The following is a 23115-nucleotide window of genomic DNA, read 5'->3' as shown; positions in this document are numbered from 1 at the left end:
CGTCTTAGTGAAAAAGTTCAACGAGAAGTGGCGAATGTGCGTCGATTACACGGACCTTAACAAAGCCTGTCCAAAAGACGCCTTCCCCCTACCCAACATCGACAGATTAGTAGACGCCGCATCTGGCCATCGATACCTCAGCTTTATGGACTCATACTCCGGCTATAATCAAATACCGATGCACCGACCCGACGAGAAAAAAACAGCGTTTATCACCCCCGACGGGACGTACTGCTACACAGTCATGCCTTTCGGCCTAAAAAACGCCGGAGCAACTTACCAAAGGCTCGCCAATAAAATATTCTAGAATCTGTCCGGGACCAAATTAAAAGTCTATATAGACGACATGCTCGCCAAAACCGAATCCGGCAAACAACTCATCAGCGACCTCAGGGAAATAATGAACACATTACGAAAGCACCGAATGCGACTTAACCCGACAAAATGCGCCTTCGGAATGGAGGCAGGAAAATTCCTCGGCTTCATGATCACGCAACGCGGAGTCGAAGCTAACCCGGAAAAATGTCGCGCCATCCTCGACATGACAAGCCCGAAAAGCCTCAACGACATCCAAAAACTCACAGGCCGGCTCACAGCGCTATCCCGTTTCCTCGGGGCATCGCCACAAAAAGCAGTCCCCTTCTTCAAACTAATAAAGAAAGGAGCCCCCTTCAAATGGGAAGCAAAGTGCGAAGAAGGCACCCTTCAAACGTCTCCCTTATCTTAGCCAAATAAGATAAGATAAGATAGCTACCATCACTTATAAATAAGAGGACCCAGGTCCCTCCAGGTAATCATTCATTCCTCACACCTTATACCTCTCAAATCCATTCTGACTTGAGCGTCGGAGTGTCTTTGCAGGTACCTCCCCTCATCTCTCCAGTCAAATAATCCGGCATCCGCCTCGACCCGCAAGTTTCCAATCCATCTTTCAACCCGTACCATAGACATCTTGTATACTTTACACAGCAAGTAAATTTTACATCTTATAACTTATGATGATTATGTTATTTGGCCATTTAAATCGAGTGTTTAATATATCTATGTGATGTATTTTGTTAGTAACAAAGTTACAGATTTACATACAATGTAACTCTAAATTTTCAATAATAAATTATTTGACACATAATTAATTGGATTGTAATCATATTCCTTATTTTCAATACATCCATGCTCATCTTCACGAAGCTTCCATTCTTTTCACTTTTTTTGCACTGCTCTTTTGTTGAGCTGTTATCATGTTTTTTCGGTTCGATTTTACTGATGGTCAACCTACCACTTGGGCTCTATGGGCCCGAATAATATTTTAGGTTTTTTAATTACAAATATTAATTAATTAATAGATTATAACCATATATTGACAAAAAAATTAAATTATTTTATTTTTTTGTTAAATTATTATTCGGTAAAATTTTACCTCCTTAGATATAGAAGAAGATGCTTTGCTATAATTGATTAGGATAGGAAAAAAGTATAATTTAATTTTTTCAGCTTCTCTCCTAAAAATTCGAATAAACAAATTTAGATATTAAATTATTGTTAGCTAGCTAGGAGTTAATACTCAAAATGGCCTTTGAAATTTGACCTCCGACGCAATTTAGTCCTTAAATTTTCAATTGATTCAAATTGTACCCTGAAATTTTGACATGTGCCTCAATTTGGCCCTTCCAACGTTTTTCGTCATCGAAAAGCTGATTTGACAATTTTAAATGACACGTGACATTGTAATGGTTAGATGACATGACCAAAATTTTCAAAGCATTAATTTAACCCCTCACAATTTGAACATAAAATCTAGCACAGCCCAATTCCCCTAAATCGTAGTAGTTAATGTGTGTACTAAGTACACATGATAAATTTATTATTATTAAAAAATTTTAAATATTTTCATTTAATAAATATAAAATAAATACATTAAAAATTTAAATTTTTTCATATTTTTAATAAAAAATTTATTAATGTATAAACTTAACATGTCTCCATAAGACATAAAATAGATAAATTTTTATTTTTATTAGTGATAAATAATTTTTGTATTTAATATACTAGGAGTTTTCTTAGATGGGTAAAGTATATTTTGGTTTTTATGGTCCAAAATTCCTTTTGAATCATAACCATTGAAAATTTGAACTAATGATTAAGATTCAAACATTTTATTAATTATATAATAATTATAGTTATATTTAAATATTTTAAATAATAGTTTTATTTTAAAATTTTAATTTTACCCCTTTTTTTTTCTTCTTTTTCTCTCTCACACTCCCGTTTCTGTACATCACTACGCCTGATTAAATTTCATTTGTTCTTTTCTTGGCTCCTATTGCAAATAACATAATCTCACAGAATACACAATAAAAAATTAAGAATGTTAGTTCTTATATTTTATTTTTTCTATTACCAGTGTTATTTTTTCTATTTTCTTTCTTTCATTTGACTCATTTTTTTCATATGTTTAAATTTTTAATCTCAAACCACCCGGTCTCTATTAAGTATTAACACCTATTAACACCTAAGATAATAAGTCTTGGGAGTCCTAATAAATATGAAAGTAAAATTTTTGGTCGATTCCTATTTGACAAACTTAAAAATTAAAATCTCAAAAAAGAAAGATCCAAAATTTGCAATCTCAAATTATAATGCTTAGTTACATATATAGGTGATAAAGTGCCATGAAGAAAGGGTCATATGGAGAACAATTCTCTGTTGAAAAGATTCATAGCGCCTCAACCTTCATAAATGCCAATGGCCACACTTGAAAAGAAAAAGGATACTAATAACATTTTGCAAAATTATTTCATATTTTTTCTATAAAGACTATTAAGATCTAATAATCTGTTATAGGTGGTGCAGTTGTTAGTGTGATGGTAACAATGGTGATTGTTGGATGGTAGATTGAAAGAAAATGTAAGAAGAGGAAAAAGATGTAAAAGGAAGGAGACGAGAATATTTATGTAATTTATTATTTTATTTTATGTAATATATAATCGACATTACAATTATTTCTCAATTTTGATATCACTCATTGGGTCATTGACTCATTGTGGGGAGTTGTTAATCACATAGAGTTTCTTATATATACATTAATTCGTCACGTTATAACTCAATAATATAATTATATGATGGTTGATTGGGTGAATTTTGATATGCAAAATAATATTTTTAAAATTTAAATTTTTACTAGAAAATAAACTTTTTTTAAATTATTCTTTATAAAATACTATCTCAAAAAATCAATCATCATATATTGTTCATGTATAAATATATGTAATATTTAATTTATTTTTAATATATATTTATTTATTTAATGTTTTAATATATATTATATACTAGTAATTGATTTTAAAATACATGTGACATAGTTATATATGGGAATATTTATTTTTCTTTGCAAACACGCCAAAGTTAAGACAATTGACTTATTTAATGTGAACGTATAGCTTATAATTGATTATTAAATTTTATTTCCAGACAACTTAATCTTAAACAGGATGATTAAATATCTGATAAATTATAGTAGTAATAGAGACAACTGAAGCAAAAAGGCATCGAGGCTTAGCTTTTTGATGATGTGATCAAAGTATCAAACTCACCACCCCTTTGACAAAAGCATTTTTCCACACACAATTACCGTGTACGAAAAAAGTGTAAGAACCATCAAAGAAAATATAGTGCTATACTAATAAACATTTTTCCTTTCTTGTCAACTTAATTAAGATGATAAACCATGTTATCTTTTTACATATTATTATTTTAATTATGTCAGCTATACGTAAAAATTAACTACTAAATTAATTATTTATATAAAATATATTTTAAAATATAAAATATAAATTAAAAATTAACTAAATAATTTATATATTTATATACAAATAGATGATAATTAATTTAATGATTAATTTTTTTATAGGTATCTAATATTTTTATTACACATTCTATTACGTGTATGGCCGACTCATTTGACATGGAATAATAGAATTGGGCATGGTGGGAGATTAGGAATTGGGACCAATGTTTTTGCCTGCAAAGAAATTAAATTTTGGGCCTTTCGTTCCCTACCTTCTTTAACATCTAAAGGCTCTAATTCCATTACCCACGTGTGTCACTACTCACTAGGCCCACAATGTTTCCTTCATTATTTGGTTGGTTAGGACTTAGGAATTAGAAATAATAATTATTAGGAGACGTAATTCATATTCTAATATTTAGAATTTTAATATATATAGATTTTTTTTAATGAATTATAACTCAAATATTATAAATTTTTTATATTTATTTAAAAAATTGTAGGTTCGAGTCTAAGATTATTAGATAAGAATGAAAAAATTGTATCATTTGAGTATATAAAGTTATGACCCAATGATTCATGTATCATTCATTTACATTTATAAAATAAATAGAAAAGTCTAGAGAACCAGTAACTTTATTAAATTCTAGTTAGCATGTAACAAAAAAAAATGAGTCATTAGATAAAATTTCATGCCAATCTCACACTATTAAAATTATTATTGATAATTATTTAATGATTAAAAATCACAAAAGTTACTGGTTCCTAGCATTCTTCAAACAAGTATATTATCAAAAAGGTTGACAAGATTAAAATTAAATAAAATTGGAGACACACATAGATAGATTTATCTAATGTGCTTCTTATAGTTCTTTTCTAATAATTAACTCCATTTTTATAATTTTATTCCCACTTTAACCAATTTATCTTTTTTTTTAAGATTAATTAAATACTAAGCTCTAATTAAGATATTATTGCCATTGATTAACAAAAATAGTGAACAACCTAACAAATTAAACTAAATGCTACTCATTGTTGTTGTTATTATATATTTACTAGTTACTAAGAGTTGCTAGCTAGTTAGGTCAGTGTGCTGGGTAGGTATGGTGAAGGAAAAAGGATGGCCCCGCCCCCCAATGGTATTAATTTATTATTATAAAAAAATTATGACTCATTTGACATATGATGTTTCCGTATTGGCCATTCTTGTTATGGTATGTTACTCTTTAATTTGTACCTAATTAATGTCTCATGTATGTATATATATGTATAAACGAGTTGGTTTTAAATTAATGTATTTGTGATTTTGTTAGTGTGGTTCAAAATAATATATAACTATGTAATTAGTAGCTATAATTTATGTCTAGTGTATATATGTTTTGGCAGTAGTGAAGCTGCACAAAATTAAACTTAACGTGCTAGTTAGTTAGTAAGGTTTGTCAAACGGAATAATTCGGTTTATTTAAGTTCGGTCTGTTAAATTTGTGGGTTAAATAGATTGGCCCATTTAAATTTATTTTATTTGCAAACCAAAATTTTTTAGTCTGAATTATTTATGGTCAGTCCGATGAATTAAACGGACCAGTCTGTTTATCATTTTATTTTATTTTTTAAAAATATTTTGACAAAATTATCACTTTTTATCAAAAATTTTTAAAAAATAATATTTTTTAGTTGATTAATCGAATTTTTGAGTCGGATCGAGAAAAATATCCACTAAAAGTGTTATTTTTTAAAAAATAAAAATAAACGGTCCACCCGTTTAATCTGTCATTTTTTCGGGTTAATCGAGCTCAGCCCATTATTCCCGCAATTTAAACGGGTTCAATTTTAGAGACAAAGCCCACCCATTTTATAGTTAAATATATAGATATATATTTTATTGAGTATAGGGAGACTCGAACCCACAACTTTTTATTTGAGTACAGGGAGATTATGTCATTTGTTGGCAGACATATGTTTTATATATTACTTTATTAAGCCATTAATTTAATTTTAAGTTACAAATTTTCAGTTTATACGGTGCTTAATGCCCTACTAAATTATTAAACTTACGACAAATAATAAGAGAGAAATACCAAATAAAGTCGAAAAGCTAATTCCAGTAAACAAGGCATACCCTCCCATTCCCATTATTTCACACCAATCAATCCCTACTCAAAAATAAAAATAAAAAAAATAAAAAACCTGTTGTCACTTGTTAATCAATAGCATCAAAATTGCTTCTTATGTATCCGCAAAACAATGGTGGCCGCCACCAATTTGACTCCAATTAGCAAGTTAACATTGTACACTAATTGCAAAAGTCAATCCATTAATTAGTAATTAATAATCTTAAAATGCTTGATTAATACCAATGCTCCTTGCTTTGCCTCCCTCAATAGCTAGGGCTTCACATTCTCATGAAAGCGTTCTTCGTTCCTCTTTCATTGTCATATGATCATCGACATCCTTATTTACAAGAATTTGTAACCATTTGATTTTGAATAGAGCATCACAACTATTTTTATTATTTCTCTTGAATATTTGAGTTGGTGGGGAATTTGTAACGCACTTTGTTCTCCCACAATTTGAATTTTGGATTTGGGTTTAGTTTCATAATTTTTTCCTTCGTTAATCTTTTGAGCTTTAGCTTTGTTCGTGGCCATAAATTGTAAATGATATAAGCTAAACTTTTTGTTAATTAATTTCTTGTGCCTTTTTTTCCTCAGTGCAAGATTGGTTTATTTGGCACTAATAAGATGCCCGAACCTCAAATAACGTGTTATATGAATGCATTGTTGTTTATTTTTGCATCCTTTCTAATTATTCAATTTCGACGGGTTCCCATTTTCAAAGTTCAAACCCATGTGAAACTCAAAGCAAGAAGGTGCTGCTTATTTGTCGGGTTTTTCGGTAGTAGACTTCAAATTGAAAGAGATATTTTCAATTTTAATTTTCATATATGATCACTAAAATTAAAGACAATTTTAGTTTTTATCTATGAACACTAAAATTAAAGATAATATATTTAGTAAAATTTTTTGAAAAGACATCTGTATTTTTTAAAATATTGCTGTACTTTTGAAAATAATTAAAATAAAAATTTTTAAAATTAGTTTGTGTTTTTTAAATTTTAAAAGTCTAATATAATTTCATATATTAACTAATTTTTAAATTTAACGTTTAAATTTATATTTTTTATAGTATTTTTAAATTTTAAAAGCTATTCTATCAAACGTAATTGTTATTTTTAAAATTCAAAATTCTGTTAATTTATTAGCATAGTTTAAAATCAAAATTCTATTAGTTTGTTAGTGTAGTTCAAAACTCTTATAGTTTATTTTGGTTTTGTGTATATATATATAGTTAGAGAGAGAAAAGAATAAAAAAAATTCCTAATTAGATTTGAATTTAGATGTACTCTTCATTTGGATTAAGAATTAAGTGTTACTTCTCCGTCTCCCAACACCGGAAGAACAGGTTCTCATCTTCGTCTAACAGCTATACCACAGTAAAGGCTTCTATTTCACACTTCTCTAGTTTTCTCACAAATAAATAGGTCATGTATATATGTCTGCGGGACACTGCGGCACGTAACCGGTCGAAAGGGCATTCTTTCATGCTGAGCACACCAGAGAAAAAGAAGGATTTTTGGTAGAACTTTAGTCTTTCAAACATCTCGCCAAATTTCTTATCTTTACGTATTCTCTCAGTTTTATTAGATACTCTCTCAATTTATCATTTATATTTATTAAGAGTTATTTTTAATTTGACCAAATATAAATACTATATTTTTTAAAAAATTATTTTTTATAAATTATTTTTTAAAATTAAAAATTTTACCCAATTAAATTTAAATAGAGCGTACCTTATGGGTTTAAAAAAGTCTTGAAAAGGTTCTAGAAAAAAAAAATTTATTAGTTTTTTATTAAATTATAAATAGCCTCTTAAATATAATATGTATGTAACACATAAAAGTGTATACAGTTTGTTTATAACACTACTAGCATAATTTATTCACATGGGTTTAAGAAAGTCTTAAAGAGGTTCTAGAAAGAATTTTTTTATTAGTTTTTTTATTAGATTATAAATAGCCTCTTAAATATAATATTTATGTAACACATAAAAGTTTATACAGTTTGTTTATAACAATTCTAGCATAATTTATTCACATATTTTAGAAATAAAAATAGACTAAAGGTATAATATAGTATTAAAATTGTCAATTTCAGTAATTATACATTCAAAGAAATTTCGATTTCATTATTATTAACTTAACCAAACAATATTTATTCTAATTAATAACATTTTTTAAATTAAAAGTTTCTAATCTACTAATCCAAACTTGATTTATACAGTTTGCTATGTTTTTTATTTATTTACTAGTATTTTGTTTGGTTAAGAAAACTAAATATTCAGTTTAGGAATAGATATATATTCTAAAGAAAGCAGTTCTCAAATGAAATTACAACGTTTTTTACGACTATCATATTCTAAAGAAAGAATTGTAGTAAAGATAAGATAACTAAAAGAAAGAATTTAGTTATCTAATTATAGCAAAAGTTGTTATTTATTTAAAAGATTGTCCGTAAATATCTATGAAAATAACAGTTTCAATGTAACTAGGGTTAAGCCGTCGTCCTCCGTGAGATATTTATACATGGTGAGACGGTAACACTTTATTGCAAAAGTTAAAAGAGAGAAGAAAGCAAAAACAGATGGCTTTTGATAAAAAAGAAAGTGGTGAAGGTTCTACATCACCTTCGTTATCATCAAAGCAAAAGAGCCTTGAAGAATGGCTTCCGATAACCGCTTCAAGAGAGGCAAAATGGTGGTACTCTGCTTTTCACAACCTGACGGCTATGGTGGGTGCTGGTGTTCTGAGCCTTCCTTATGCAATGTCACACTTGGGATGGGGTCCTGGAATCACTGTGATGATCCTGTCATGGGTAATCACATTGTACACGCTATGGCAAATGGTTGAGATGCACGAGATGACACCGGGAGGGAGGAGAAATGATAGGTACCATGAGTTGGGGCAAGAAGCATTCGGTGAAAAGCTTGGTTTGTGGATTGTCATTCCCCAACAATTATTGGTTGAAGTTGGTACTTGCATTGTGTATATGGTCACTGGAGGCAAGTCTTTGCAAAAGGTTCATGAAACTTTTTGTCCTGAATGCACGCCAATCAGAACCAGTTATTGGATCATGGTCTTTGCTTCCGTCAACTTCGTGCTTGTCCAGCTCCCCAACTTCAACTCTATTTCTGCCATCTCTCTGGGTGCAGCTGTGATGTCTGTGACTTACTCTACCATCGCTTGGGGTGCATCCATCAATAAAGGGATTACACCAGAAGTATCTTATGACGTGAAAATGAAAAGCACGAGTGATGGTGTGTTTCATTTCTTCTCTGCATTGGGAGATGTGGCATTTGCATATGCAGGACATAACGTAGTGTTAGAAATTCAAGCAACAATGCCTTCATCGGCAGAGAAACCTTCCAAGATAGCAATGTGGAAAGGGTGTGTCTGGGCATACATTGGAGTTGCAATATGCTACTTCCCTGTTGCTTTTGTTGGCTACTACATGTTTGGAAATGCCGTGGATGATAACATCCTTATCACACTCGAACATCCTGCTTGGCTTGTTGCCATAGCTAATCTCTTTGTTGTCATCCATGTCATTGGAGGCTATCAGGTCACTTTTTTTCTATTCACAAGGAACGACGCATTTCATAATTTCATTCTCTTATGATTTTTTTTTTCTTGTACAACAGGTGTTTGCAATGCCAGTCTTTGACATGTTGGAAACCTTTTTGGTGAAACGATTGAATTTCTCACCTTCTTCTACTTTACGTGTCATAACTCGCACTCTATATGTTGGTATGTGATTATTATTATTATTATTATGCTTTGATTGATTTCTAAAAAATTACAAACTCTATTTTGCAGGAATCACAATGTTAATAGCAATCAGCATCCCATTTTTTGGTTCTCTTCTTGGATTTCTTGGTGGATTTGCCTTTGCTCCAACCTCGTACTTTGTAAGCTATTTATATACATGAAACTATAAATATTTATCCAAATCACTATATATGTATATACATGCTTAGTTGATCTTATTTTATGTCTATTTGCAGCTTCCATGTATCATATGGCTTAAGCTCAAAAAACCTAAAAAATATGGTTTGTCTTGGACAATTAATTGGGTAAGTTCATTTGTATTCAATTACTAATAAATTCATTTTCATTTTTGTAGATTATCAATGTGGATACTAACAATTTTTTTTTCTCCATTCTTGAATTTCAGATTTGCATTATTATTGGAATATTAATAATGACACTATCACCTATTGGTGCTTTGAGGAATATCATTATCTCAGCCAAAAGCTACAAATTTTTCTCATGAGCCTACGATGATTATTATGTTGTTATTGCGCTCAATGTAATGTTAGTTGATGAGAATGGACATCAACAATGAAATTAAGTACTTTTGAGACTCTATGCATACAAAAATTCTTGATCATATTTTTCTTTACAAAATATATGACGAGAATTGTATTGCGTTGCTTATGTATGATGAGAATTGTATTGCGTTGTGTTACTTTAATTTGCAGGCTTTTTTATTTTGCCTTATGATCAAGTGCACCCGTATTACAGATTATTGATTGGACATCAAAATATTTTGCCGAATTTATTAATATTGCATCGGTGTACTCACATATAATATATTATTGTTCTGTTGTTTGACAAAGTTAACACTTTTCATAATCTTTGACTTACTAATATTAGATCATATATTAATCAGAGTTAGGAAGTAAATTTTTTTATTAATGTCAATTAATCTTTTTAATTTTGTACCATAAATTCTCTTAAATTCTAAATTCTCAAAAAATAAAATAAAAAAAACTTGTTAATACTAATTATGTAAAAATTGATTCTATGTGGTTTTTCAATTAGTTAAAGAAACTGGAGCAGATAGTAAAAAGTTATTAAGTTGAATATTTAGGATTGGTTTGGGTTATAAAAGTGAATAGTGAAATTGAACATGCTTTTAGTGGTGATGGCGGCGTGAAGGGTCATGGTAAGTGAAGGCAGGTGCAAATGATTGGTGTATGTATGTGTATTTGAAGTGAATGAAGGTTTCCATGCATCCACGTGAAAGTGCATGGGTGAAAGGAGAGCGATGAGAGTGATGAGGATGGAATGTTGCCTTGGCTGATCCAGCAAGCTCAACACTAATTATATTATTAATTTATTATTTATGTTTGTTATTCTTTCGGAGAGTGAAAAGGCACATGCAATTCCCGCGTGACATCACATGCTTTGTTCCCAAGAGGCAATCAGAGCCGTCCGTCGTCATCCATGATTGCCTCCCTTGTCCCCTCACCATTCCAACACGCTGCCCTTCAATCCCCCCACACTCCTTCAACCGTGTGGACCTGGACCCCACACCTGTCACCCCCTCATTGGTCCTCCACCCAGGTCGGTGCGTGCTTTGATTTCATGCCCCCTCGCCCCCTCTAAATAAGTGAACCATATTTTCTCTTCTTCTTACCCTCTCATTTCTATAAGAGTTCATACCCCATCACAACTCAATTCAACGCAAAGTGAGCTGAATCGTTTATTCTTCTGAAGATTATCAATTAAATGGAGCCTTCAATTTACCAAAGTGAGCTGAATCTGGAGGCAACAGAATTAAGGTTAGGTTTACCTGGAAGAACCAACAACAAGAGGTCTTCACCTGAAGACAGATCCAGGAGCATCAGCATCAGCATCAGCAAGAGCAGCAGCGTTGACTCTAGTGGTCCTAGTAACGCTACCGATCATGATGACGACGATGATGACCATCAAAATTCTGTCCAACCTGCAAAGTAAGTCTTAATTGAAATGATAACAGATTATGTGAAGGTTAATCTAGGGTTTATGACATGAATAATTGAAATTAATTAGTGGATGAATGATGATGCAGGGTTCAAGTAGTAGGGTGGCCACCAGTTAGATCGTTTAGGAGGAACAGTATGCAGCAACAAAAACAGAAGAAGGATGAACACAACAACAATAATGGTGATGGATCTGCGATGTACGTGAAGGTGAGCATGGCCGGTGCACCTTACTTGAGGAAGATAGATCTGAACGTTTACAATAGTTACTCTCAACTCCTCAACGCCCTCCAGAATTTGTTCAAATGCACTTTTGGGGAATATTCAGAGAGAGAAGGATACAACGGATCTGAATATGCTCCTACTTATGAAGATAAGGATGGTGATTGGATGCTCGTTGGAGACGTTCCATGGGAGTAAGTTCTTGTTCTTTCTTCTTCTATTTTTATTTTTATTTTTAAAATTAAAAGTAATTAGAAGAACATTTAATTCTTACGGTGCTTTTTTCTTTTCTATTAATTGCAGCATGTTCACGTGTTCCTGCAAGAGGCTTAGGATTGTGAAAGGATCAGAAGCAAAGGGGTTGGCTTCTTTATGACACACCGGCACCATAGCATCCAGCGAAATTAAATCTATCAAGGCAGAGCGATAATATTAATATATACACTTTTTTTTTCCCTTTAACTGAACTGGTTTTGAGGCATGTTTCTTTGTTATAGTTCTCATCATCTGGTGAATCCTGCCAGAGTGGAGAAGATACATATATAGAGAAAGAGAAAAAGAAAATAAACAAGAAAAGAAAAATTACTGCTATATGTTTTAATTGTACAGAACATATTATATATATCTCGTCGTCCTTGTTGGATCTTTCTATATGTATTATGTAAGAGTTATATATATACAGAATAGATAAGATATCAAGTTTTTTCTTTATTCTCTATTTGATTCAAGTCGTAAATCAATGGAAATTTGATTTTTGATATAATATAAGATTCGGAATTTCGATATATATGCTAACTAGTAACTACCCAATCTGAAAGAGTTCTTTGATTTGATGTACAATTAATTATACCTGAAAATAATAATAACAAAAAAAATGAGGATAAGGTGTTCTCTGTTTGAATAGGCCTCAGATCTCTCCCTTACGAATGAGAATTCGAGAACTATTAGTGGATTATCGTTAATTACCGCGCACTTCCATTAACATGGGTATCAAATCAAAGGAAAATTTTGTATCCTCGTATATTAGTTAACTGACATGCTAATCTCAGAAGCTAGTGCTGCTTTAATAATTGCAAGTTTGCAACCAAAGACTACAACACAAATTTTGATTTCGTTGAATTTCATTTTCATACTTCAATATAGATTTTGGTTTCAATGAACGCGTAGTTGGGTTTAGAAATATGTTAATCTCACAAGAGGTATATTTGAAGGGTGTGTTGAACACAGATATAATGTTTACTTCAAAGACATCTGATTTATATTTTTTATATAATTTTTTTATAGTATAGATGATAAAATTGTTATCTTCTTTCACTTTTTGCATAAACTTATTTGAATAAAATAGGTGTACAAAAAAATATATATAAATATACAAAGGTGACATTAACACAATGTTGAAATAAATTATTTTCTTAACTCAAATTATTCGTATTGAGACACCAAAAATATACCACAATGCGAAAGTATACCTTTACTCATAGAAATCAGAAATTAATAAAAAGATTGTCTTAGTCTTGTGGTTCTTTCGATCTTTCTCAATCAAAGCCTTCTCTATTTTTAAGTGGCTGAATTACAACTTCTCTAATGGAAAAACAGTTGCTGAGACACTATTTATATTTATATTTAAGCATGACACCCATTAAACCCTAAAACCCAAATAAAAATAATATCTAAAATTCAAAAAATAATTATCTAAAGAACAAAATATAATATCTGATTTTATTTTCATTTAATTTCAAATCAAAAGTAATTATAACTTATTCAACTTAGCATTTATAACAATAAATAAAATCACCACTATATAAGTCATTTAAAATTACATAATTTATGATTACAATTAATATATATATTGAACACAAACAAATTAAAAAATTAAAATAATTTTCTAACACACAAATCATCATGCCTACATGCAGATATAATAATTATGTAAAATATTAGTTTTGTAGTGAATGTGCGTGATAGAATAAGCGATGATTTCTGATATTTACTTAAAAATCAAACAAATTCACCAAGATTACAATTCATGATGCATGAGAGATATTGGTTAATAACGTCAACTTCAACCTGTTGAGGAGATGCTGGAGTAGTACAAGAACTCGTGGGTTGTGGTGGGACATGACAGTGTCAATAATAATAATGGCAGAGCAATAATCTTCATATATTTGATATAATGGGAGCTTCCATACAAGGCAATAGGCGTTGTTAAGTCATATCTCATCAATCTCAAAATTGACTAAGCTCTATGGAAATTATTCTTGTCTACATTATAGGATCATTTTTATACTTTTCGGGCTTCATAAGAAACAAGAGGAATAACGTGTTTGAAGAAAATGACCATTCAATCACTGTTACTTTTTTCATAAATGTCTCTTACTTTATCTCTTAATGTATGTTTATATAGCACTACTTAAGTAAAATTAAAGAGGCAACGCCATTATTCAACTACTTCTAGCACTAGTGCTGTTAACAATCAGTTAGGGAAGGACTAAGCTTCTGAATATTGGTTTAGGAGTTGTGATTAATTAAGAAAATTAATTGAGGATCAAATAGTTGTGCATAAATTGTCAGTCAATTAAGTTTCCAAAATATTTAAAACCACAATTAGAATTTGTTCATGCAAGGTTACTCTCCTCCGAACTATATACCAAATTCTGGGAAGAGACTGCTATGATGACTTTTACGTTTGAAATGAGAGATACATTGCTTGAACGCAATCCGAGCGGGATACTTGTAAAAAGGACTCCGACGCTCAAATTAGTGAGAGATATTTTTTAAGGATGAGAACGAAAACTGCTTATGAGTATGTGTGTATTTGATATCCACCTCGTTGTCTCGTGGCTGCCCTTCTTATAGATTTTACTTATTGAGTTTGCTTATAGGTTTGGTGGAGTGAATCTCGGGTTTAGCCGAGATTACTGGGTGGTTATGGTCATCGTGCAGCTTCGGTGTTTATCTCTTTGTGAACGTTGCAGATGTGGCCAAGATATGGGTCGTCGGCCCCGATTTTGTAGGGTGTAGTACATAGCCCCCAAGCTTGACTTGCTTGGGTGTTTTTAGCAAGTTGAGCTTAAGTCGACCTATAGCTCGGCCTTTGACTTAGATAGCCCCCAAGCTCAATGCTGCATTTTGTCGTTCTTGTCAATTGTAAATTGTTGTATTGAAAGAAAAACTGGTTTGGTTAATTGTTGATTTGTGAGTGGGGTGTTTTTCCCCACATTTAAGTTCGTCTAGGCTTCGGTCTTTTCTGGACAAGAAAAAGGAGAAGGGTGTGAGTTCCTCTGCTTTTCCCAAGATTGGTGAGGAGGGAGTTGCTTTCTCGGCTGCACAGAGTGTCTTCAAAGAGGAAGAGGGGTACTTCCGACGACTCCTTAGAAGTGCTGTCTGACGGAGATAAAGCCGCTGCCGGGGCTTCAACTTCAGCCTTTGATCGCCAACGAAAGCTTCATGGCTTTATTAATTATTTAATAAGACAGACATAAAATAAATTCCATCTTTGAATTTCAAATTCAAATCTGAATCCCCTAGCCTAGGTTGCACAAAAAAATTATTGAATTGAAATTCAAAGTCCAGAAGGAGTTTTAGAGGATTCAAAAAGGTCCGTTGAGCGCCTATATCTTATGTCATAATAGATTCGAACACTTGCGCATTCTTTGTGGAGCGATCAATTTTCCCTGGCCAAGCTGTCTGATAGGGCTTCACAGTTTTCCGGGGATACAATTCTCACACGTCGTGCTGGATTGGAGGCATTGGGCAAGTATGTTCAGGTAGTGTGCATCTGTCTTTTTCTTACTCAATAGATTTCTTTGTTCAGAATTGAAGTATGGTGTTGCTGTTGGTGGTAGGATAAAGCTTAATGGCAATGTTTGTTCTTGTCAGGCTGTTGCCGCTCACTTGCTTTGTGTAGGTCGGACAGCTGAGCTGCTCGGGGCTGAGCAGGTTGATGTTGGTAAATTTGCTGCCTTGGAACGCTTAGTGAAGGAAAAAGAGGGAATTATTGTGGATGTTACGGCTAAGATGAAAGAACATGAAGAGACTTTTGCTGGGATTGCTACTAAGTTGAAGGAAAAGGAGCAGGAAATTGTTCGTCTGCAAGATCGGATCTGGTCCTTTCAGGCTGAGATTAGGCAAAATGATAAAACAAAAGGTGAGATGACTGCCTGGATTCACGAGTTGGAGGATCAGGGAATAGAAATGTTCACCTCGGGATTTGACCGAGATGTTTCTCAAGTGTCATTGTTTGCTCCTGATTTTGACATTCGTCAGCTTGATGTGACGAAAATTGTTGTCAATGGCAAGTTAGTTCAAGATGAGGCTGGCGAGGATCATGATGAAAATGTTCCACTGCCAGTGTAGATGTTGATGTATTGTTGGGAAGTAGTTTGAACTTTGTATTTTGTTTTTATTTGTTTGAGATACTTATGTCGGCTTGGTTCCGACTTGACTAACTTGTTTTCCGAGCTATAGTCTCGGGATTGTTTTGCTGTTATGTGCTATGACTTTGATATTTGTTAGTGTTTTGTAGTATGCATAGAACATGATTGCATAGTGAATGCATGATTTCTTTTGTTCATATGAAATTGTTCCTCATATTAAGGTTTGTAGGATGGTAGGCCTCGTTAAAACCCACCCGAGCAAAACCCTCCTTAGGAAAAAATCTTGTGGCTAGGAAAAAGAGTACACTGCCATCCTGCTTGTTACAATAATAGTATTAACTATAATAGTATTTAAGTGATGAGATATTCTATGTATTTGGCAAGGCCGTTTCGTTCAGAGTTTCCAAGCAATAGGCTCCCTTGCCGACCACCTTAGCTATCCGAAGAGGTCCTTCCCATGTTGCGGGCAATTTTCCATGGCCGGGTGGTTTCCGAATATCTTCAAGTTGCCTGAGCACTAAGTCTCCTTCTTCAAATGTTCTTCGCTTGACTTTCTTGTCGTACTGACGTTTCATGGCTTGTTGCATTGATTTTTGTCTGAGCTTCGTAAGCATATGTTCTTCGTCTATGAGATCAAGTTCAGCCCGTCAAACTTGTTCATTTGTATCTTCGTTAAAATGCTCGGTCCTGGTTGAGCCCTGGCCGAGTTCTAAGGGGATCATACACTTCGCTCCGTATACTAAATGGAAAGGGCTCTCTTTCGTCGTAGACTGAGGAGTCGTGTTATAGCTCCATAATATTTTTGGTATGAGTTTGGCCCAACGGCCTTTAGCCTCGGTCAACTTCTTCTTAAGAGCCTGTAAAATTACTTTGTTATCAACTTCTGCGAGCCCATTTGTTTGTGGGTGCTCGACAGAGGAGAAATAATGTTTAATGTTCATGTTAGTTAAAAATGTGGTGATTCTTTTGTCATTAAATTGCCTACCATTTTCAGAAACAACTTATCTTGGCAAGCCATATCTACAAATAATATGCTTACAAATAAACTTTTGTACCTTATCTGAAGTGATTTTCGCAAGTGGTTGAGCTTCTATCCACTTTGTGAAGTAGTCAATGGCTACGAGGAGGAACTTTACCTGACCTGGAGATATTGGGAATGGTCCGAGGATATCCATGCCCTATCTGTGAAATGGCCAACTTGCATCCGACGTGTGCAACGTCTCGGCTAGTGTGTGTATTAATGGCGAGCATTTTTGACATGATTCGCACTTCTGAACTTTGTTCTTGCAGTCCGATCTTAAGGTCGGCCAATAATAGCCTGTGCACAGGATTTTTGTTGTCAGACTTCTGCTTCCTATATGATGTCCACAAATTCTTTCATGGGCTTCGTCCAGTGCTGATCGGGCGTCGTTCAGTGCGAGGGATTTAAGTAGTGGTCGGGAGAAACCACGTCTATATAGGTCATCTCCTATCAGTGTATAATTGGTTGCCTTTCTTCTGAAAGATCTCAAATCCCCTTCTGGTGTTATCCCTGTCTTCAGGTAATGTATTATTGGGGTTTGCCAATCTTCTACCTGTGTTACATTTAGAACCTAGTACATGTCTAGACTAGATGTCATTAGTGTGAGATGTGTCAAATTTTTTGAATTTTGGTCGTCTCTGTATGTTGCTAATTTTTAACAGTATATCTGCTCTACAATTTTCTTCCCGAGGTATATGTGTTATCTCAAATGCCTGAAAGCTTGTTATCATGTTTTTAACAATATGTAGATATTTTTCTAAAAGGGGATCTTTTAGTTTGGAAATTGCCAGATACATGTTGTACGACGAGTAGAGAATCACAATATACCTTTAATTTTGGTACCTTTATTTCGTTTGCAAGTCTGAGTCCAGCTAGCAACGCTTCATATTCAGCTTGATTGTTTGTTGCTTAGAAAAGGAACTTGATTGATTGCTCGGCATGCACACCTATTTCGTCCTTTAATAGTATTCATGCTCTGCATCCGCTGTCGTTCGATGCTCCATCCACATATAACTCCCATGACTCCGTTTCGTCTATTTCACCTGTGAATTCGAAAACAAAGTCTGCCAGGGCTTGTGCCTTGGGGGACCCCCTTGATTGATAAACAATGTCGAATTCTGAGAGTTCGATGGACCATTTTGTGAGTCTCCCTGCGAGGTCGGGCTTCGCCAAGATTTGTTTGAATGGTTGGTTGGTCCGAACTATAATTTGGTGTCCTTGAAAATAGTGGCATAATCGGCGAGTATTGATGATTAGCCCAAATGCTAATTTTTCTATTGTCGGGTACCTTTTTTCGGCGCAATGTAATACTTTACTTATGAAGTATACTGGGTGTTGTTCCTTGTCGTTGTCTGTTACAAGTACTGAGCTAACTGTGTTAGTTGAAATTGAAAGAAATAGTTGTAAAGGCTTACCTTGTCCGGGCTTCTTTAGTATGGGTGGTGAGCCCAAAGTATTTTTTAATTTTTTGAAGGCCTCGTCGCATTCCTTTGTCCAGGTGAACTGATATCATTTTTTCAGGGTATTGAAGAAGTGATATGATTTTTCTGTTGCTACTGGCAAGAAACGAGCAAGGGCTGCTAGGCGACCTGTTAGCTGCTGGACCTCTTTTTTGTTTCGAGGAGGTTGCATGTTGATCACTGCAAGACACTTGTTAGGGTTTGCTTCTATTCCTATGTTTGTTAGTAGGAATCCGATGAATTTCCCTCCTTTTACTCCGAATGCGCATTTTTCAGGATTTAGTCTCATATTGTGTTTTCTGAGTTATCCGAACACCTCTCTTAAATCGTGTTTATGTTGTTCCACCGAGGTTGATTTGACCACCATGTCGTCCACGTAGATTTCGATGTTCCTTCCAATCTGTTCTTGGAATACTTTGTCTATTAGCCTCTGATACGTTGCCCCTGTATTTTTATCCCAAAGGGCATGACTTTGTAACAAAAATTCCCTTGATCGGTGACAAATGCTGTTTTCTCCTTGTCTCCGGGGTGTATGAGGATTTGATTATAACTTGAATAAGTGTCCATGAAGCTGAGTACCGGGAATCCCGATGTGTTGTCCACCAATCTGTCTATGTTGGGGAGTGGGTAGCTATCCTTAGGGCAGGCCTTGTTTAAATCTGTAAAATCCACGCACATGCGCCACCTGCCCGAGCTTTTGCGTACCATGACGACGTTTGCCAGCCATGTTGAGAATCGTAGTTCTCTAATGAAACCATCTTCTAGAAGCTTTTTTGTTTCTGTCTCGGCCGCTTTCCTCCTTTCTTCTCCTAGGTTTCTTTTCTTTTGCCGTATAGGTCAGGCGTGAGGATTGACTGCTAATTTATGACAGATGAAGTTGGGGTCGATCCCTGGCATGTCTGCTGGCGTCCATGCGAAGATGTCAGCATTTGCTCGTAAAAGTTTGACAAGGTCGTCCTTGGCACCTGAAATGAAAGCGGAACCTATGTTAGTAAATTGATCTTCGGCATTTAATTGTACCTTTTCTAGGTCATCCGTTGGTGTGGAACGACTATTGTCAGCTCAGGGATCCAACTCGGCTAAGCTCGGCACATTTGTCGAGTTATACACCGCGTGAATCCGAGGTGTATCTTCCTTCTTTGCTGTTTTGAGGCTCGCGTTGTAGCATTGCCTTGCTTCTTTATGATCAGCCTACACCGTCCCCACTCTGTTGTCCTGCAAAGGAAATTTTACACAAAGGTGTACTGTTGAAACGATTGCTCCAAAAGCATTTAATGATGGTCGCCCTAGGATAATATTATAAGGGCTGGGGCAATCGACCACTAGAAATTGGATATCTAGTGTTTTGGTGTTTGGGAGTTCTCCAATTGTTGTTCTTATCCATATATATCCTAAGACCGACACTTTCTCCCCAGAGAACCCTACAAATTCCCCAAGTGACGGTTGAAGCGCGTTGTCGCTTAAATGCATTTTTTTGAAGGTTGAATAGAACAAAAATGTCGGCGCTGCTTCCCGGATCAAGTAGGACCTTTTTTACAGTTAATTCTCCCATGTGAATCGAGATGACAACTGGATCATCTAAATTTGGGTAGGATGTTTTGAAATCGGCTGTACTGAAATCGATACGAGAGGTCGGAACCGAGGAGTATTGCTCTGGGTGGGCTCCCTCCATTGTCATCATGGCTCTGTAACTCCTTTTTCTTGCCGAGTTAGTGGTCCCGCCTCCTGCAAAGCCCCCTGAGATGTAGTTGATAACTCCTTTTGATGGGGTATCTCAACCTGTTTTTGTCTGCTTTCTTTTTCTGATTCTCTCGCCGCGTCTTATTGCTTTTTGACTGAGATATATCTGTCCAGAAGTCCTTGTCTTGCCAATCTTTCTAATAGGTCTTTTGCCACTACGCACTCGTCTGTTGTATGGCCGAACTTCTGGTGGTAAGCACAATGCTTGCTCCTGTCTACGTATTTCTGATCTTGGTATAAACCTGCTCGGCTCGGTGGCTTAATCAATTTATTGTGTAGAATTTCTTTGATTATGTCTTCTCTCTTCGTGTTGAATTTTGTAGACGTGTCAAACTTTGGCGCTAGCTTGAATGGTCTTCTCGAATCTCTGCTTGTAGGTCGGTGAGATCTTTCGTTATCCTTTTTGGCCGGTCTTTCGGTCCTTTAAGCTTCTCTTAGCTCTTCCACCTCTATTTGGCCCTGGGCTTTTTCTCAAAACTCTTCCAGCGTTTTTGGCTTTGTTACCGCTATCGCTTCTTGGAATTTTCTAGGACGAAGTCCGCTTTTAATGGCATGTAACTGTACTTCAGGATTAAGATCGGAAATTTGCATGTTTGCCTCTGTAAATCGCGTCATGTATTTTTTTAAGCTCTCATGTTGACCCTGCTTGATTATGCTAAGATAGTCTGAATCTCGCACATAAATTTTTGACGCTGCAAAATGGTTTATAAACAGTTTAGTAAACTCGTCAAAACTAGATATTGATCCTGCAGGTAAGTTAGAAAACCATAATAAAGCAGCTCCATCTAGGAAGGCTGGAAAAGATCGGCACAAGATGGGATCGGAGTCACTGTTAAGAAACATCATTGATTCAAATTTTGTAACATGGATTTTAGGATCTCTGATCCCCTTGTACGGCGATAGTGTCATCGGGAGTGTGAAATTCATAGGCATTTTAAAGCTCATTATTTCTTCTGAAAAAGGGTTGTTTCGCCGCCTTGTCATCTTAGCGTGAGTTTCTCCTGTCTTAACGTTCGACTCTGATTGATGCTCTTCGTGTTGCACAGTGTTTTCTTTCTTATTTTTCTGTTCGTCATTGTTTTGCATCGCTGCTAATGATTCGGCCATCCGCTGGTTCTCGGCCTGCAAGGCGGCATTTGCGGCTAATAAATCAGCGTTGGTTGGGTTATTCGAAGGGGTTGTCGAGTGGTTCGTCATGACTTGGTTCCTGCAAAAGATGGTAGAAATGCACAAGACGTAACGTTTAACTTGAAAGAATTAGTATGCGAGGCGATGGCCCCATAGTGGGCGCCAATGTTCGTGCAAGGTTACTCTTCTCCGAGCTATACACCAAACTCTAGGGAGAGACTGCTATGATGACTTTTACGTTTGAAATGAGAGACGCCTTGCTTGAACGCGACCCGAGCGGGGTACCTGCAAAAAGACTCCGACACTCAAGTTAGTGAGAGATATTTTTTAAGGATGAGAACGAAAACTGCTTATGAGTATGTGTGTATTTGATATCCCCCTCGCTGCCTCGTGGCTGCCCTTCTTATAGATTTTACTTATTGAGTTTGCTTATAGGTTTGGTGGAGTGAATCTCGGGTTTAGCTGAGATTACTGGGTGGTTATGGTCATCGTGCAGCTTCGGTGTTTATCTCTTTGTGAACGTTGCAGATGTGGCCGAGATATGGGTCGTCGACTCCGATTTTGTAGGGTGTAGTACATAATTTAATTTTTATACGAGAATACCAAATACATATCACCACAACAACAAAAATAACTATTTTTCACAATCAACACAAAAATAGTTAGAATACATATGACATTGAAATTATAATTAAAATTATTTAAAAATTGATTTGATGTCACATTTAATTTCCTATAAAAACTTATTTATTGTCAAAAAGGATTTTAATAAATCACCATCATTTTGAATTTCCGAAAACTACATACATTTTTTATCTAATTCAAAGCCAATCAAAAAACAACTTCCAGTAGCAACATTGATGCTGATGAAGCTGATAAAAGAGAGTAGACAATAATAATTAATGGATAACCAAGTAGAACTGCATAATGTATGAAGAGTCCTGTGGCTGTTTAGAAAATAAATCCACAGGCACATTAGAAACTGTAAAATGAAATTAGATTTCCCCCTTGAGACCAATTTTCCTATTGAAATATAAGTATATAATATAGCTAACATGGCATTAGCTGATATTAAGTGTGAGTAATTAGGACCTGACCCATCTGGATTGAACGTGCTATAAACCCAAAGAGCTTCCCCTATATGGCTATATCGTTGTCCGTGCTATAGCCAAGCATGTTGTATAAATAGGCTCAGGCTCATATGTATTCATTGGGACTGTTCTAATTACTATTTTTCTGTAGTATGGGGTTAAAGAATATATTGGACTGGGCCTTAGTAGGCCCCTATGTAACAAAAAACAACTGACTTTCGTCTGTTGCCTTTCGGCCTTTCCAATGTCCACAGTAGCGCCCGGTTTCTAGATATTTAAGATATGGTATGTCAAGTCCAAATAAAAAAAAATGGCAAAAAAAAATTATATCTAATATGTGAAATTTGTAGAAAATAAAGTGCAATTTGTTAACCAACTTGCATGTCGGGTGGTCAGCTCACTCGTCCGCTTAAACAAGTGTCGGAGTTTC

At 34.6% G+C, this 23115-nt stretch overlaps 4 protein-coding genes across 4 annotated transcripts; 2 read left to right on the top strand and 2 right to left on the bottom strand.

Annotated features, from left to right (window-relative positions):
* The first annotated feature begins 8613 nt into the window (after positions 1–8613).
* Positions 8614–10173, top strand: LOC107493157 (lysine histidine transporter-like 2). The gene is made up of 5 exons (XM_016114246.3): positions 8614–9462; positions 9542–9647; positions 9717–9808; positions 9905–9973; positions 10075–10173. Exons 1-5 carry the CDS (start codon positions 8629–8631, stop codon positions 10171–10173), a joined length of 1200 nt encoding a protein of 399 aa, XP_015969732.3. The 5' UTR covers positions 8614–8628.
* A 1143-nt stretch (positions 10174–11316) lies between these two features.
* On the top strand, positions 11317–12580 carry LOC107493158 (auxin-induced protein 22E). The gene is made up of 3 exons (XM_016114247.3): positions 11317–11638; positions 11737–12063; positions 12173–12580. The coding sequence occupies exons 1-3, from the start codon at positions 11415–11417 to the stop codon at positions 12243–12245; spliced, it is 624 nt and encodes a 207-aa protein (XP_015969733.1). The 5' UTR covers positions 11317–11414; the 3' UTR covers positions 12246–12580.
* A 4033-nt stretch (positions 12581–16613) lies between these two features.
* On the bottom strand, positions 16614–17420 carry LOC107493066 (uncharacterized). The gene is made up of 3 exons (XM_016114142.1): positions 17301–17420; positions 16970–17102; positions 16614–16870 (listed from the first exon to the last, which is right to left on the bottom strand). The coding sequence occupies exons 1-3, from the start codon at positions 17418–17420 to the stop codon at positions 16614–16616; spliced, it is 510 nt and encodes a 169-aa protein (XP_015969628.1).
* A 3517-nt stretch (positions 17421–20937) lies between these two features.
* Positions 20938–21663, bottom strand: LOC107493067 (uncharacterized). Its single transcript, XM_016114143.1, has one exon. The coding sequence runs from the start codon at positions 21661–21663 to the stop codon at positions 20938–20940; it is 726 nt and encodes a 241-aa protein (XP_015969629.1).
* Positions 21664–23115: the final 1452 nt, after the last annotated feature.

This window comes from Arachis duranensis, chromosome 6 (genome assembly GCF_000817695.3).
Source record: "Arachis duranensis cultivar V14167 chromosome 6, aradu.V14167.gnm2.J7QH, whole genome shotgun sequence".
NCBI lineage: Eukaryota > Viridiplantae > Streptophyta > Magnoliopsida > Fabales > Fabaceae > Arachis > Arachis duranensis.
The sequence above is the reverse complement of the archived record's forward strand: the minus strand, read 5'-3'. Positions and strand labels throughout refer to the sequence as shown.

Bases quoted from the DNA above. Each gene is read 5' to 3' on its own strand.
- LOC107493158 (XM_016114247.3), top strand. From the start codon at position 11,415: ATGGAGCCTTCAATTTACCAAAGTGAGCTGAATCTGGAGGCAACAGAA. The intron at 11,639-11,736 runs GTAAGTCTTAAT...ATGATGATGCAG, and splicing joins AATTCTGTCCAACCTGCAAA to GGTTCAAGTAGTAGGGTGGC. The intron at 12,064-12,172 runs GTAAGTTCTTGT...TATTAATTGCAG, and splicing joins GTTGGAGACGTTCCATGGGA to CATGTTCACGTGTTCCTGCA.
- LOC107493067 (XM_016114143.1), bottom strand. From the start codon at position 21,663: ATGACGAACCACTCGACAACCCCTTCGAATAACCCAACCAACGCTGAT.
- LOC107493157 (XM_016114246.3), top strand. From the start codon at position 8,629: ATGGTGGGTGCTGGTGTTCTGAGCCTTCCTTATGCAATGTCACACTTG. The intron at 9,648-9,716 runs GTATGTGATTAT...TCTATTTTGCAG, and splicing joins AACTCGCACTCTATATGTTG to GAATCACAATGTTAATAGCA. The intron at 9,974-10,074 runs GTAAGTTCATTT...CTTGAATTTCAG, and splicing joins TGTCTTGGACAATTAATTGG to ATTTGCATTATTATTGGAAT.
- LOC107493066 (XM_016114142.1), bottom strand. From the start codon at position 17,420: ATGGATATCCTCGGACCATTCCCAATATCTCCAGGTCAGGTAAAGTTC. The intron at 17,103-17,300 runs GTACAAAAGTTT...GTAATTTTACAG, and splicing joins CGAAAATCACTTCAGATAAG to GCTCTTAAGAAGAAGTTGAC. The intron at 16,871-16,969 runs GTATGATCCCCT...TTGATCTCATAG, and splicing joins TTTAGTATACGGAGCGAAGT to ACGAAGAACATATGCTTACG.